We start from the raw sequence: 17,217 nt of genomic DNA, 5'->3' as shown, positions 1-17,217 counted from the left end.
TCTTTTATTATCTCTCATGTAATTTACAAACTTAAAAATGGGAGGTGAAAGGGCCCCATAAGTGGAATAGCCTAGGGCCTCTTTTCATCTAAATCCGGCCCTGGTCATCCATTTGGCAACTTCAAATTTCGGTTAAGAAAAGTTGCTTTACATATTGGAAAACAGAACTAGAATATAAAGTGTACGTTAGATGGTATTGATCTAGGATCTAGGAGATGACCCTCATTTTGTTAAGGATCTGGGTGTACTCATCTCTAACGATTCATGTTCTAAAGTTCATTGTAACAGCATTGCTAAAAGAGCGCTAAAAGTTGTGAATTTAATTCTATGAAGTGTTTCCCCCCCCACCCCCGGAAATACTGTATGGCTCACTAGACATGTGACAGGGACACCAGTGCACTTATGGCAAATATTTTTGCACACACCTCCAACGACACCCAGTTCTCTTTTGTTACTCTTGTCAATCATTCCTATGGTCCTTCCCCTAGGCATCAAGTGAGGCTCCTGAAGGTCTTTATGGCACACTTGAATATTTCATTGTGTGACCCAAGCAGAAACTGCTCACTTAGACTTTCCAAAATTCCTAGTCCAGCTAATAATTCTTGTGAGGGTAAGTGACCCCCCCCAAACATCATTTTTTTAATTTAAAAAAAGGAAATGTGAAAATAAAAGCAAGCTTAATTACAGTCAGATAGAAGAGTAGCTTCTCTCAAGTGTAACGGGATGAACAGTCAAGTCTGCTAAATCATTATTACCCACCTGATCTGCATCCTGTCTTTCAGTTCAAACGCCAATCATGTTGGAAGTATAATTGGGAAACAGGCATAATTTGTAAGAGGAGAAAATATGTCATCTGACTGATTAACAATGAAGGAAATATTGGTAGCCATTACTCATTCCCAGTGCCAGATTTCAAATGCAGCATTTGTGATGGGAATCTGCTTAAAACACAACAGATGTGAAGCTCCAGTGTGACAAATCTAGGACAGAGATGGGGAACTATGACCCCTTTATGACTTGTGGACTTCAACTCCTAGAATTCCCGAGCCACCCGTGCTGGCCCAGGCATTCTGAGAGTTGGTCCTCAGGTCATAAAGGGGCCATAGTTCACCACCCCTGATCTAGAAGTCACCCACAACAAACCCTTTTCTAGAGTACCAAACGTACAGCATCTGTATTCCCTCCTTGTACTCAAAACTGCAGTTAACTCAAAGAACAAGAATTTAAGAGCTCTGCTTAATATTACATCTTAGGAAAAGGACCATTATGACTACCAAACATCCTTTCAACTGAAGCACCTACATGTAGGCAATTTAGGACCACCAAACTCTTATCCACTTCCATTTGCTTTTTCTGACACAAGGAGCAGATAACTTGCCACTTTTGTGAAGTTCCTGTTTCAATAACTGTCAGCCCTTTTATCACCGAGAAATGTAACTCTCAGCTAAGTTTGAAAAGGTGAGAAGACTTCACTGGATGGCAAGCCAAAGTCAGCCTTCTAATCAGAAGAAAAGTGGTTAGTTATGCAACTCTACTGCCTATTGAGCGATTCTCAAGGTAACTTGCAGTACACAATCCAAAATTAACCATGGTTAGTTGCGAAGTCATGTCTGACCCATCGTGACCCCATGGACAACGTTCCTCCAGGCCATCCTGTCCTTTACCATCCTCCAGAGTCCATTTAAGCTCACGCCGACTGCTTCAGTGACTCCATCCAGCCACATTCTTTCTCGTCCCGTTCTTTTGCCCTCCATCCTTCCCAGCATTAGGCTCTTCTCCAGTGAGTCCTTCCTTCTAATTAGGTGGCCAAAGTATTTGAGTTGCATCTCCAGGATCTGACCTTCTAAAGAGCAGTCAGGGTTGATCTCCTCTAGGACTGACCGTTTTGATCGTCTTGCAGGAGTCTTCTCCAGCATCATAGTTCAAAGGTCTCAATTCTTTGGCGCTCAGCCTTTCTTATGATCCAACTATCAAAATTCACCATAGAATTACCATAAAAGCAGTTATCGTCTAACTGAAGAAATTCCTCCAAGTCTCTTCAAAAGAGAGCTGTCTTCTCATTTTCCAAATGCCAAGCAAGTGGAGGCAAACCTAATATTAAGGGGCGTACTGTTCCAGCCATACAATACAATGCAATAGTAGAGTTGGAAGGGACCTTGGAGGTCTTCTAGTCCAACCCTCTGCCTAGGCAGGAAACCCTATTTCGTTTCAGACAAATAGCTATCCAACATCTTCTTAAAGACTTCCAGTGTTGGGGCATTCACAACTTCTGGAGGCAACTTCTGTTCCACTGATTAATTGTTCTCACTGTCAGGAAATTTCTCCTCAGTTCTAAGTTGCTTCTCTCCTTGATTAGTTTCCACCCATTGCTTCTTGTTCTACCCTCAGGTGCCTTGGAGAATAGTTTGACTCCCTCTTCTTTGTGGCAACCCCTGAGATATTGGAACAAAGCTATCATGTCTCCCCTAGTCCTTCTTTCTCTTAAGCTAAACATACCCAGTTCCTGCAACCGTTCTTCATATGTTTTAGTCTCCAGTCCCCTAATCATCTTTGTTGCTCTTCTCTGCCATCTTTCTAGAGTCTCCACATCTTTTTTACATCGTGGCGACCAGAACTGAATGCAGTATTCCAAGTGTGTGGCCTTAAAGTAATATTAACACTTCACGTGATCTTGATTCTATGTCATTCCCTGGATTCCCATCCCCTAATCACTTGAGGTAGATACCCTTTCCTGTTCACTCAGCCTTCCAATGACAGAGAGCAGGAAAAGAAACAAAATAAAACCCAGCTAGGCAGCAACAGCACTCACATCGAGGATGAATTTCATGAGGAAGTGTGGTACAATACTGCCACCACATGGCAAGAGGCTGAACGTCGCTTCCAACAGATTGCTCTGCTAGAAAGACCCAGTCTTAAACTATCTGAATGAAGCAATAACCTTGATATTATAGATACCGTAGTATATTTACATTTGTCAAATTAGGTATATTTACCCAACTATAAAGCTTTCATATTTTATATTGGTTTGAGCATTTATATTTCTCAAATGTCATCAACTTCAGTATTTGGGGAATATTGGCAATTCCAGACAACTGTTTTTAATGTGCCGAAGTCTGAATATTTATTAGAAATCTACCAACGAGAATTGAAGTTATAGCTTACATTGGTCTACAAGGAGGAAATGAAAGTAGCTAATTTTTATCAGAACTGGGTCACTAATAAAGGAAAATTAAGTTCTGAGTATTAATTGGCTCCAGTTTCCAAGATACAGCTGCAGGTCAAAATTGCATCAAAATAATTCAAAATTACGAGGGGAATGTAGGATTATGCTCCATAACTTTTCTGCAAAATGTGATATAACAATGAGAATGGCGCCACACCAATCGTTATAAATTATCTTTTTATGATACTAATGACATAACTTTCCATTCATTTATTGGTTTCTCATGTAACATTTTCATGCTTTTTGCATGAAAAACTGGCAAATTCTAACATCAGATTAAACAACAACTTTCCATCTTTATTCGGTATCTAAAATGCACTCTTTGGCTTTTCTCTTGTGAACTGCAGTAGGATCATCCCTGGGAAGATTCCAGCAGTAATTTGTGTATCCTAAGGGATCAGATATGCATAAAAATCTCATTTGGATTAGTTTATATTCCCCCAGCTTGTAATGGGCTCCACATAAACATGGGTGAAAAAAAAAATTATTTATTATCAGTCATTGTCTGAAAAAAAGAGACAAGAATTACAAGATAACAAAACAAACCTTGCCTTACAATTATGTCCATCAGATAAATGAGAGCTAGAAACCTCCAAAGAGTGTTTTATTGATCAAAGGATTTTAGATGTGCAACAATGCGGAGATGCAATGTACTAGAGACATAGACTATGGGTGATTAACGCTCAACCAGCCATAAAACTATGTCAGAGTAACAGGAAAGTAGGAGAACTCGAAGGGGAGAACTGGAAGCTCAATTCAAAGCAAGCAAGAGTGAAAGGGGAGGGAAGTGGAGGCTGATGTGACCCAAAATACAACATAAAAACAAACACACACAAACATATATAAGCATACACAATATAACTGTCCCGGTTAAATTCAATTTCCTTCTTCTTCAAAAAGACATCATAAGGAGACCTAAACTAGTGACGTTGGCCTTGATCCTCATCACATTACACAGACATAGGCAGTAGTAGCTTTTCAGGTGGGGAAGGGAGTTTTGAAGTCCGTAGTGCTCAGGTACACCAGCCAATTTTGCAGTGAAGGTTTTTTCTGTGGGGGCTGCAAGAAAGAAGAGGTTCAGAAGTTAGGGTGAAGAATAAAAGAACATAGGAAATCCTAAAACTGAAGATTTATATCTGGGGACATAAATAAATATCGTATTTTTCGGAGCATAAGACGCACCTTTTTGCCTCAAAAAAGAGGCTGAAAATCTGGGTGAGTCTTATACATCGAATGCAGCATTTTTTGCCTCCTGAAGCCCTGCCCCCTTCGCCAAAATGCATACCCTTATGAAGGCTTTCAGAGACCTCCTGGGGGCTAGGGAGGGCAGAAATGAGCAAAAAACTGGTCGTTTTTGCCCCCCCCCCCAGCTCCCAGCAGCACTCTATAAGCCTCCATAAGGCTATGCATGCAATTTCTTTGACAAAAAACGGGCCTGTTTTTTGCTTGTTTTTGCCCCCCCCCCCACCTCCCCAGGAACACTCTGCAAGCCCCCCCAAGGCTATTCAGGCATTTATTTATTTTTTTGGAAAAAAAAACGGGCCCTTTTTCCCGAAAAACGGGGTGTTATGGGAAGGTTTGCAGAGTGCAAAAACTTTTTTCCCCTTTTGGAAAACTCTTTAACTGATTGATGAGAATTAGATTGATTGTGCTAGCAGAAACAAAGTCTTAGGTGCTGCAGATTGTCAGCGATTTCCTCCTCCAGCACATGGATAAATACACCTGGAAACATCTACCTACCTACCTACTCTCTCTCCCTCCTTCCCTACTATATTTCTCTCTCTCTCTCTCTCTCTCTCTCTCTCTCTCTCCCTCTACTACATCTATCTACCTACTTACCTACCTACTCTCCCTCTCTCTCCCTACCTATCTACTGTATTTCTCTCTCCCTCCCTATCTAGTGTATTTCTCTCTCTCTCTATTTCTCTCTATCCCTCTACCTACCAACCTACCTACTGTATTTTTTTCTCTCTCTATTTCTTTCTCTCTCTCTCTCTCTCTCCCTTTATCTACCTACCTAACTACTCTCTCTCTCTCCCTACCTACCTAGTGTATTTCTCCCTCTTTCTCTCCCTCTCTATCCCTCCATCTACCTACCTTTTTTTTAAAATTTGCCTTTTCAAAACCTGGGTGCATCTTATACTCCGAAAAATACAGTATGTTCTATTTTCTGCAAGGTGGACTATTAACAGCATGTTGTTACTGCTTTAATAGAAAACATGTAGCCCCCCTTGAGCTATTATATAGCATGGCCTTCTGCTAAAAGTGCAAGATCCAGAAATAAAACCAGAAAATAGAAATGGAATTGCCTGAAGCAGGAGTGGGAAATTGTTGCTTCTTCAGATGTTGGGGAAATTCAGTGACCAGCAGACACAGACAGTGCGGCCAAAGGCTGCTATGGTTTTTTTTTAAGTTCAGCAGTCCAAGAGTGTTGTGGGTTCTTTATCCCTGGCACAGTGAATTATCACTGACTTTTAAAAATCTCAGCATCTTAAGGACAATAATAGCTATTATTTCAATCCCCTCCTCGATTTCTGGGCTTGATCTGCTTCTTTTGACTGGCAACTAAGAGGCAAAGAGAATCACCCTCAATGGAGACAGAAGCAAAAGAATCTGGAATGGGTTGAGGCTGCATTGGGATTCAACTTCACCATTCCGTTTCTAAAGTAGCTCTAAAATACAGACCTTTTGAGAAATTGAAATCTATTTCCAGGCCAAGTTAAAGTCTTGATCCTTTGCCAGAAGGCAAAGTAGTGACCGCAGTGTACTAACCTTGTAGGGAGTCACGTCAATTGTGCCTTGTTGAGTCTTTATTGAGAGAAGGCGAACCTGCCCGCTGGCTGGATATCCCGATTCCACGTAGAGGCTGCAAGTTGACGAAGGGTTCAAGTAACTGAGCAGTCTCTTCCCTGGCTGCCAATCAATTGCAAAACTGGGGAGAGTGGGGGGGGGGGAGAAAGAGGAGAAAAGCTTAACATATCCGAGAGAATGAGGAACGGGGTCTCTGCTTCGCATAGCATGCCTCATGAGAATGGCATGGCAGCAGACATACATGACTGCAATTCTCAAAGTAGGGGTAGTCCTCACTTACGACCATAATTGAACCCCCAAATAATTTGTTGCTAAGCAAGACAGTTAAGCGCGTTTTGCCCCATTTTACGACCTTTCTTGCCGCAGTGGTTAAGGGAATCACCGCAGTTGCTAAGCCAGGAGCATCGTTGCTAAGTGACTCTGGCTTCCCCATTGTCTTTGCTTGTCAGGTGGTCAAAAAAAAAAAAAAGATGATCAGGTGATCCCAGGATACCGAAACCATCATAAATAGGAATCAATGGCCAAGTGTTTGAATTTTGATCATGCGATAGGATGGTGATACTGCAACGGTCATGTTAAAATGGGCATAAGTCAATTTTTTCCATGCCATTGTATGGTCGCTAAATGAGCTACCGTAAATCAAGGATGATCTGTATTGGGGTTGGGCCTATGCCAGGAATCCTCACGTTTATATTATTATAGAGCAGTGATGGATAACATTTTCGTAGCTGCCGGCCAAAAGCATGTGCACACCCACAAGGCAATGCAGGCGTGACACCCTCTGTGTGCGCCCCGCCCCTGCGCATGTGTGCGCACTTCCCCCGTGCATGTGTGAGCGTCTCCCATGTGCCCCACCAACTGTGCATGCGCGGCAGGGACCTGAAAACCAGCTGGCCGGCAGGAGGCACGCACGATTGTACGGCGGAAGTGAGCTGGGGCAACGGCTTACCAGCCTGCAAAGGGCCCTGTGTGCTACCTTTGGCCTGCATGCCATAGGTTCGCCATTATGGTTATAAAGCTATGCTTTGCTCTTGCTAATGTTATGCCCCTTCAAGTCAGTGTTGACTCCTGGCAACTACCTGGATTAACCCCCTGCATTTTTCTAGACAATATTTCAGGAGTGGTTTGCCCTCGCCTTCTTCTTCCTGAGGGAGAGGGACTGAGCCTAGGGGGCGCATACCACTATGGGTGCGGGCACGCCCGCGCACGATCCTCCTGCGCTCTCCCCACTTTTGGCACGTGATGGGAAAAAGGTTAGCTATCACTGCCTTAGGCCTTATGGAGCAACACAGCAACAACAGGTGAAGGTGCTCACCAGTTCTGCAGCAACTCGATCTCAGCCAAAAGCTGGGCTTGTTGGGAATAGCTGTGCTGCAGTTCCAAGAGGAGCCCTTTGATGGTGCTGCAAGTCCCCAGGGGAAGCTCACCAGAGAGAAGGAAAGAAGGGCTGTCACTCTATATGGAGAAGAGAGCGAAAGATCAGCCGGGCGTTCTGAGTGCCCTAAATCCAGTAGAATTCACTTCCCGCTTTTCTTACCTGCAAAGTGACATTGCCGTCCTCCCCCCAGTGCAAATGCAGCTTCAGACCACGAGAGGCAGGAATCTCAGGCTGGGGTTGAGAAGTCAGCTCCACCTCCATGTCACTCTCTGAGACGCAGATCACCTTCACCCCTTGCAAACTCTCCAAAAGGCATCGGAAATCAGAGAGTCTGTGCATAATAAAATCATAAAAACATACAGTCCACAATAAGCGAGGGAGAAGAAGAAAAACACTTACAGCTAATTCTCAAGATCATTCACAGTGGAGGGCTTAGGTCAGGGGGTGTCAAACTCAAGGACCAGATCCAGCTCGCAAGGTGCTTAAATCTGGCCTATGGGGCCAGCCTGGAAATAGCAAAGGACCAGCCCATGGTGACTCTGGCAGCCAAAACGGGGTATAGGGGGGGGCAGGTGCTCCCCCAAGCCCATTTTTACCCTAGATGGCCTCCTGCTGGCTGAAAACAGGGCACAGGGGGACGTGCCCGCCTATTTTGGCTGGCAAAGTGCTGTAGGAGGCATCCATCACGTCTCTCCTCCCAGCCCCCCGCAGCCCGCAGAGAACTACAATGCTGATTCGGTCCTCGAAGAAATCCAGTTTGACTCCCCTGGTTTAGGTGGATTCCCACCCGCCCGCCCACTTTTAAACAAACATAAATTTTAATCCAGGTTTTGCAATCTGTTATACCATTTTGTTCAACCGAACAGTTACAAATAATTACGAAAATAAAGCTCATGGCCTTATTTAGTAACTTCTCTGGCTTCTGGAATAAAAGTAGATAACATTCTCACAATTTCAAGCGCTTGGTGGTTTTATCAGCAATTCAGATTGTATGCAGTGCTTTTTCCAAAATAGCTGTAAAGGCTACGAACAATTAAATCATGCATACATTTCCTTTTCTGCCAGGATCTCCATTTTTTTGCCCCATTGCCTCATAATCCCCCAAAATCCCTCTTACACCTGCACTTACCAATACCCTATTTTGTATTTTGTTCAATAGCACTCACATGCCCTGTCAGGGGAAGATTTCACTCTGAACTAAATGAGGCTTAGACCGCGGCTTTTCCAAACAGGCATATCTCCAATAAGCGAAAAATAAAATAAAATCCCGGAAACATGTTCTAATTAAAAAAACAAAATTTTAATACAGAAATAAGAAATAAGGAAATAAAACAAATCTATCTAATTGTTACATTTTGGCAGAAGCAGTTTGTCTCCCAGCTTCCTGGCAGACGAACAAAGATCAAAAGGAAAAAGAAGTCTCTGGAATGTGTGATGTATATAAACATGTTAAGCATGCGCAATAAATCATTGCTGATAAAGCTTATGACCTGCGCAGTAATTCTTTCAGTAACTATTCAGTTCAGTTCGGCTAGCAAACCAATTAACGCAGTGACATGCCCATCACCCCTGTCGCATGTAATTTTCGCTTGGCAAATAGACATTAAACTCTGACATTTATCTCCTCACCTCTGCATTTTTTGCATTTTCTCTTGCCAGATCCCGGTTTGTTCCCCAACCTCTGCCTGCAAGCACTCCAATTCCTTCTGCTGCTTCTGCATCCTGTCCCGCAATTCAGCAACCTGTTGCTCTAGTTGCTGGTGTTTCTCTCTCAAGAGCTCCTGTGGGGGAGGGGGGCAGCAGGAGGGGGTGGGGTGCGTGCAACAGGAAGCAAAAACAAGCCAATGAGTTCCACTGGCTGCTCTGAAAGAACCCAGGTGCAATGAATTGATCTGAACAGCCCCACCTGTTTTTGCAGGTCCTCCTTCTGGGCATTCCTTGCTTTTTCCTCTACCTCTTCTTTCTATCAAGGGAAGGCAAAATTAGAACGAAGTAGATCCCATAGAAGAGAATGTCTACTGAGCAGTGTTGGACTACGGAGTCCTTGATGCTGTCCAAGCAGGGTCATTTGCTTGGGGAGATTTCATTACCTAACTCGATAACACGGATCAGTGCTACAACTGATAATGTTTCCTACAAGATGTCAGCACTGATGATGTTACCCAGTTGGGTAATGAAGTGTCTGAAAGCAAACAACCAATCTTAGAGACCACCAAGGACTCCATGGAATGGGTAGAATTAGAGTAGATCGGCTGGGACAAGATAACCTTTATTGTCATTTTTTTACTGTGGGCTCACTGGCCCACATTAAAAATGAAATTAGGTCGTCCTCTCTCAAGTGAACACATACATAACACACAGATAGACATGCTATATACATACAGTACATATACCTACACCCTTACATATAAATATCAATCCCTGTCCATCCTGAAGACATGGCGGAAAGAGGAAGCTTGAGAGTTCATAAGGTTGATACTGTATGGAACAAAGCTGTGACTGAATCTGAATGTTCTCCTTCGGATACCATGATACCTCGGGCCACGGACCACTACTGGGCCTTGAGCCCTTCGGAACCGGGCCGCAGAAGTGGCAGGTGAAGGCGCGAAGGCATCCCCACTTGCGCGAGCAGCAGACAAGTGCCTGCATGCACACATTTCCATGTGAGCATGTGCGTGCTTGCCCGCTGCTTGTGCAAATGGAGGTGCGCCATGCACACACACTTGTCCGTCGCTCACTTGGAATCATCTCCCTCCCCCCCCCCTCCCCGGTCCACAAAGCTGGAAAGGATGGGAAACTCTGATTGGACTGCAGATATAGAAAGATCCATCGTTCATCCCATCATACTGGACTTGCCTGGAATCTAATGTGCTCACACTATTTCCTTTGAGCTTCTGGCAAGGCAGGCAGATGAATTATTTACCTTCTTTCTCTGACTATTCAAACCTCGTCTAACTGCATAAAATATTAGCTAGCATTTTTGGGAAGGCTAGCCTGTTGATAATAAGCGAATCGTTTCCGTTGCCGGTTAGGACTCTGCAACCCAGTCCTAGATAGTCTTCTGACCCAAGATCGGGAAGGAGACTCCTTGTCCTGATAAAACCTCTTTTATTTAGATGAAAGGGAATTCCTCTCCGGCAAAATCCCGGCCAACAGTCTTTCGTGAGATTTCACGACTACTTTATCAGGCTTGGAGAGCTGTGTAGCTTCCAAACGCCGTGCTAAAGCAGCAATAACTTGGCAAGAAGTCAGAAACAGATCTTCACCCTAATGAATTGAACGAATGTCTCCTGCAAACTCCCCTTCCACTCCTTTATTCCCTATGGGAGGGGCCATTCACCGTCCACCTGTGCCTTTACTCCCGAGTCGGCCCTTGTTCCTTAGCTGTTCCCTTCTCCTGCTCTGCGCATGCACACATCAGGAACAGGCTCCAGCTGTTCTTCTGCCCCACTGATATCCGACTCCGAAGGCAGCTGATAACTGTCAGACGGCCCTGGTCCCATCTCACCCTCCGACGGAGAGCACTCATCAGAGCCTTCCCCAGACTCCAGAACTGGCCCAAGTTCCTCCCCATTCTCCTCACTGTCTGAGTCTGCCACCAGCTCCACTGGCGGGCCACAACAGATAGACTTCTCCAGAAGGAAGAAATTCAGTTGGGTGTAGGCTCAAGTTAATGAATCTAACATGCTCCAACGGAAATAAATTGACAGGCAGGCTTGTCATGTTCAGCTCTGCTCTCCGTTGTAAAGATTACTGCTTTTAATTACCGTATTTTTCGGACTATAAGACACATCGGAGTATAAGACGCACCAGGATTTTGAAGAGGTAAATTTTTAAAAAATGTTTTTGTACTCTGCAGGCCTCCCAAACCCTCTGCACGCGTTTTTTGCACGCACAAAAAGGGGGGGGGGCATGCAGAGACTTTGGGAGGCTTGAAGAGTGCTCCTGAGGGCTGGGGGAGCAAAAATGGTGCGTTTTTTGCTCTTTTTTGCCCTCCCCAGCCCTCAGGAGCACTTTGCAAGCCTCCCAAACCCTCTGCACGTCCATTTTTGCAAAGGGGGCCGGGTTTCAGTAGGCCAAAAATGCTGTATTCAGGGTATAAGACGCACCCAGATATTTTCACCCTCTTTTTTGAGGGAAAAAGGTGCGTCTTATACTACAAAAAATATGATAGCATAGTCTTTTGAAACTTAAATTTAATTATTTAGTTAAACCAGTGTTTCTCAGTCCTCAGCATCCTGGCTGGGAACTCCTGGGAGTTGAAGTTCACACATCTTAAAGTGGCTAAAATTGAGAAACATGGATCTAAACAGAACATCAGGATAGATAGATAGATAGATAGATAGATAGATAGATAGATAGATAGATAGATAGATAGAGATATAGATAGATAGAGCTCTGCAATATTAAATATTCTAGATATCTTGGGTGCTGGCAAATATTTGACCACCACTCTGAACCTCAACTATCTCTTTCCCCCAGTATCACTCCCAAGTCAGAAAAGAACCTTTGCTCGGTAGCGCTGCAGAGCCTCCTCCAAAAGCCGAGCCCGGCCCTGTACCTCCTCCTGTTTGGCCAGTATCTGAGGCACAGTTCCCTTGATAGCCTCCACCTGTTGCTGGTAATATGCTTTGTGCACCTTCCATTGCTTTTTGGCTTCTTCCATCTCTTTCTCTGCAAGAGACCATAATCTGTTTTTGAGCCTGAAATAGCTCAGGAGAATCCAGATGTCAGCTGGGCTTTTCAAACTACCCATAACCAAGAAGATACATAGATAGAAAATAACATTCTGAAATAAGATTCGGCTATTGAGGCCTGTCACGATAGTTCCATATTATTTCTAGTAACAGAAGCAGTACATTTCTCAGTCTGCCGTGTGGGATGCTAGTGCTCTCTTGACCGCTTGGGACGTCCAGGAAGGATGGATGTTCATTTATAGTCAGGGTTAAATCAGCATGTACAGTATGCGAACTCACACCAGTTGAATAAAAGTACACACAACTTGCACAAAACCTTTTCTAGTCCTCCTAAATTTTATCTGAAAATAGCTCTCAGATGTTGCATGGGACTGAAGACATCCAGAGATTACCGCAATAGAAAGCCCCAGGGAAAACAGACCTTGTTCTTTGATCCTAGTCAGGAATTCCAGCAGATGGAACAAGGATTGAATAATCCATTCTGTACAACGGCTTCATTTTTAAAATGTTATTGTTAAATAGAAACACTCTTACCCAAACCACATTTGCATCACACCACTGCGTGCAATCGGCTTAGCCCCGATACTCACGAGTAGCAGAGTCAGAGGCATTCTGGATGCGAGGGGCAGAGTCAAGAAAATCCAGAAGGAATTTAAGCACTTGTAGTTGGGTGTACATCAACTTCTGAGTCTTCCTAGTGTTCTGAAAAAGCGGGAATGGAACTAGCTCTTAAGAAACTAGGACAGGGGCATTCATCCAGAACAGAAGACAACATCTTAAAGAAAAATGGGCTGTCACTCACCACTGCATGCTCAGCTAAGACCTGGGCTGGTAATTCCAATTTCTTTTCACTTGTGGTTTGATCCTCATACGTCAAAATATCATTGATCTGAGATAGAAGCCTGAAGAGGACATAAACAACCATGATATAAAGAAAATAGTCACTTCCAAATCTTTAAATCTCTTAAAAACACGATTTACATGATTTATCTGCTATGGGGATTCTCCATATTAATTATAGTTTAGTGACCATGCAACAAAGAAAGTTGTCTGTCCTTATCCCCAATGTCACTGTGAAACTCCCAGACAGCTTCTGAGGCAGACTCACTCTATTTAAAAAATGGATTAACGTATTTTCTAAAAAATGCAGTAGCTGAAATTGTCATTTACACACAAAATTCTGGAAAAACATCAGAATACAGAATATCAGAATTGAAAGGGACCTTGGAGGTTTTCTAGTCCAACCCTCTGCACAAGCAGGAGATTCTGGACAAATGGTAGTCCAATCTCTTCTTAAAAACCCCCAAGGACAGGAGCACCCACAATTTCTGGAGGCAAGTCATTCCACTGATTAATTTATCTCATTGCCAGGAAATTTCTGTTTAGTTCTAGGTTCAATCTTTCCTTGATAAATTTCCATCTGTTGATTCGTGCCCTGCCTTCAGGTGCGTGAGAGAATACCTTGACCCCTTCTTCTCGGTGACAACCCCTCAAATATTTAAGACTGCTGATTGGAAGAATCAAAGAGATCTTTTCCGTTATAATGGTGGAATTTCTCATTTTCACAAAATGCTACATGTATCTCATTGTGAAAATACATGGAAAAGAAAGTTTTGAGGCCACTTAACAATCCCAAAGCTATTGCAAGAAGAGAATACCAAAATATTAAAGCTGTGATTTTAAGAGGATGAGGAAGGGAAGGACCATTACACTAACTTAATTAGATGAATGTAATAAAGCAAAATAAACCTAACATGACTGATGCTTGATCAAAAAACAGTAGTTTCTGCAAGATATTTTGTATTGATTTTAATGGAGGTGTTATTATTATTATTATATTATTATTATTATATTTAATGCTTCTAGACCGCCCCCTCTCCCGAAAGGGACTCGGGGCGGTGTACAGTTCATACAAAATATAACAGGATACAATAAAAATTAAATATGTACAGTTGACAGTTGACATGGAGGAGGTTAAAATGCAATTAAAAGAACTGTACAAAGCTAATATAAATATAAATTTAAACCCCTAAAACAGATACAGTAAATTAAAAAACCCCTAAAATAACCAGATATAATACATTTGCCAGGAGGGACAGTTGTAATTATGCCAGGCCTGCTAATCGGAATAGGTGGGTCTTCAATTTTTGCCGGAAGGAACGGAGGTCAGAAGTGGTTCTAATGTCGGGGGGGAGGTCATTCCAGAGGGTTGGGCCCATCACAGAGAAGGCCCTACTCCTCGGTGTCGCCCGTTGGCATTGCCTAGTGGACGGCACCAGGAGAAGTCCCTCCCTGTGTGAGCGAATTGGCCGCAGGGATGTATGTGGGAGGATGCGATCCAGCAAGTAACTAGGTCCCGCGCCATGGAGCGCTTTAAAGATGGTAATCAGCACCTTGAAACGCACCCGGAAAACCACAGGCAGCCAGTGCAGCTCGCGCAGGAGAGGTGTTACGTGGGAGTACCTCGTACTCCCCATCACAGCCCGCGCGGCTGCATTCTGAACTAACTGCAGTCTCCGGGCGCGTCCCAAGGGCAGCCCCATGTAGAGAGCGTTGCAGTAATCCAGGCGGGACGTCACCAGCGCATGAGTGACCGTGCGTAGGGCATCCCGGTCCAGTAGGGGGCGCAATTGGCGCACCAGGCGAACCTGGTGGAACGCCCCCCTCACCACGGCTGCCACATGGTCATCCATTGACAGCCGGGCATCAAGGAGGACGCCCAAATTGCGCGCCCGTTCCACAGGGGGCAATTGTTCACCCCCTATGGCCAGCGATGGGATCAGCTGGCTGAACCGAGGTGCCGGTAGCCACAGCCACTCAGTCTTGGAGGGGTTGAGTTTAAGTCTGTTGTCCCCCATCCAGACCCCGACGGCCTCCAAACACCGGGACATCACTTCGACAGCCTTGTTGGGGTGGTTTGGAGTTGAAATATACAGCTGAGTATCATCAGCGTAGAGGTGATACTCAACCCCAAAACCACGGATGATCTCACCCAGCGGCTTCACATATGTGTTGAACAGGAGAGGCGAGAGGACCGACCCCTGTGGCACTCCACAAGTGAGTGGCCTCGGGGTCGACCTCTGTCCCCGTCAACACACATTGCCTCCGGTCGGAGAGGTAGGAGCCGAACCACCGCAAAACGGTACCTCCGACTCCTATCCCCTCCAACCGGCGCAATAGGATACCATGGTCGATGGTATCAAAAGCCGCCGAGAGGTCTAATAGGACCAGGATAGAGGAACAACCTCTATCTCTGGCCCTCCAGAGATCATCAACCAACGCGACCAAGGCTGTCTCTGTGCTGTGCCCAGGTCGGAAGCCGGACTGGTGTGAGTCTAGATACTCGGATTCGTCAAGGTGTCGTGGAAACTGCTGCGCCACCACATTCTCAACAACCTTCGCTAGAAACGGAAGGTTGGAGACTGGACGATAGTTAGCTAGCTCCATTGGGTCGAGTGAAGGCCTCTTAAGTAAGGGCCTCACCACCGCCTCCTTCAAGGCGGTTGGTAAGGATCCCTCACCCAATGAGGCATTCACCAGGCCCAGAAGCCAGCCTCGGGTCACCTCCCAAGATGCCAGTACCAACCAGGAGGGACACGGGTCCATTAAACATGTGGTGGGTCGCAGCCGTCCACGCAACCTATCTAAATCCTCGGTGGCTATTTTGCTTCTGCAACGGGATTATCTTAAAGCATCAAATATTAAATAATACTTCCTGTTCTAAAAATAGGAAGAAGTGTTATGCACAAGACCCCGAGGAATTTTATTTTTCTACAGGAATTGCTGTAGTAATAAAATTATAAAAATCCTTATCTATATTCTGGTGCTAGGAGTTTCAATATCTCCTTATCTAAGGGAGGTGATACCAACTATATCTCGGGGCCAAGCTCCATGATCTTACTAAACCAGGCTCCCAAAGACAGCATATGGAAACCAGCCATCGGAGAATGGAAGCCCTCTAAGTCCACAACCTAAAGTTGCCTAACTCTTTCGGCCTCTCTTCTGCAGCTTACTAATGTTTCTTAACTTTGGGAACTTCAGAATGTACGGATTTTCAACTCCCAGAATAGCCAACCGCGGAAGAGATATCACGTGTACTTACTCCGCCGCTGTCGCTTCCACCTCCATCGTTTCTCCAACCGCGGCATCCACGGACAACCGGATCATTATTTAACTTCCCGCCTGTCTTTCAATAACTCTTATCCTCAAGGCGTCCCTCCCAACTCACCAATCCGAGCTCGAAAGGATTAATAAGCCCACCCCAGAAGATCTGAACTGCCGTGTGATTGGACGGAAGGAGTGACTCGGTCGAAAATAAGCTCTGAGTGTGCGAGGCAGACTGACGGCTCCTCCATCTTGAGGAGGTCGGAAAGAGGCGGGGGATTTGTATTTCTCCGAAACGCTTGCGGAACTTGTCAGAAAGAGATTGCGCAATTAGGGTTTTAGGCGCAACTATACGGGACAGCCTGCATTATATGTTCAGCCGGAAATTGAACCCCCCCAAAATATTGCGAAGCAGCATGATACTATTTGTATCTCCGGAGGGGAGAGAAGCCCGCTTGTTAACAAAATTCAGAATAAAAGTTGCAACATATGAAAGGAGCAGCATTTGCAAGTGGGGGATGTCGAGACAAGATGCCCAGAAGAGATTTTTCACATAGCTTAGACCTACTATAGGCAAGACTCAACCACTTTTATTCTGATCCTTTGTAGAAAAATCTACGTTTACGCAGGTAGTCTACTTACAACAGTTCTAAGTTATGTCACTGAAAAAAATGACTTATGACTATTTTTCCCATCTATGACCAGTGCTACATCTCCAGTCACGTGATCAAAATTCACCTGCTGTTATTTATGATGGTTGCTGTGTCCCTTTTGTGACTTCCTGATAAGCAAAGTCAATGGGGAAGCCAGATTCCCTGAACCGTATTACTAACTTCTCTATTGCAGTGATTCACTTAACAACTGAGGTAAGAAAGTTTGTAAAATGAGACAAAACCCACTTAACAAATGTCTCGTTTAACAACAAATGTTGGGCTCAATTGTGGTTGTAAGTAGAGGACTGCCTGTAATGGCAAAGCACTTTCATAACAGTGGCCATAAGAACC

The 17,217-nt window shown here is 44.5% G+C and overlaps 1 protein-coding gene across 1 annotated transcript; it reads right to left on the bottom strand.

Moving 5' to 3' along the window:
- Positions 1–3,695: 3,695 nt before the first annotated feature.
- Positions 3,696–16,459, bottom strand: ZWINT (ZW10 interacting kinetochore protein). The gene is made up of 10 exons (XM_081939051.1): positions 16,212–16,459; positions 12,912–13,011; positions 12,700–12,811; positions 11,920–12,086; positions 9,319–9,375; positions 9,042–9,193; positions 7,572–7,743; positions 7,350–7,489; positions 5,996–6,155; positions 3,696–4,282 (listed from the first exon to the last, which is right to left on the bottom strand). Exons 1-10 carry the CDS (start codon positions 16,274–16,276, stop codon positions 4,202–4,204), a joined length of 1,206 nt encoding a protein of 401 aa, XP_081795177.1. The 5' UTR covers positions 16,277–16,459; the 3' UTR covers positions 3,696–4,201.
- Between the last annotated feature and the right edge of the window lie 758 nt (positions 16,460–17,217).

Source organism: Natrix helvetica (genome assembly GCF_964273705.1).
Source record: "Natrix helvetica genome assembly, chromosome: 1".
NCBI lineage: Eukaryota > Metazoa > Chordata > Lepidosauria > Squamata > Natricidae > Natrix > Natrix helvetica.
Note: the sequence above shows the minus strand (reverse complement) of the source record. Positions and strands in the feature narration are given on the sequence as shown.

What these genes read in the sequence shown, in the direction of transcription:
- ZWINT (XM_081939051.1), bottom strand. Translation starts at nt 16,276, where the DNA reads ATGATCCGGTTGTCCGTGGATGCCGCGGTTGGAGAAACGATGGAGGTG. An exon ending in ACGGCAATGTCACTTTGCAG is followed by an intron (nt 7,490 to 7,571) that starts GTAAGAAAAGCG and finishes TTCTCCATATAG; the next exon opens with AGTGACAGCCCTTCTTTCCT. An exon ending in ATCGAGTTGCTGCAGAACTG is followed by an intron (nt 6,156 to 7,349) that starts GTGAGCACCTTC and finishes CACTCTCCCCAG; the next exon opens with TTTTGCAATTGATTGGCAGC.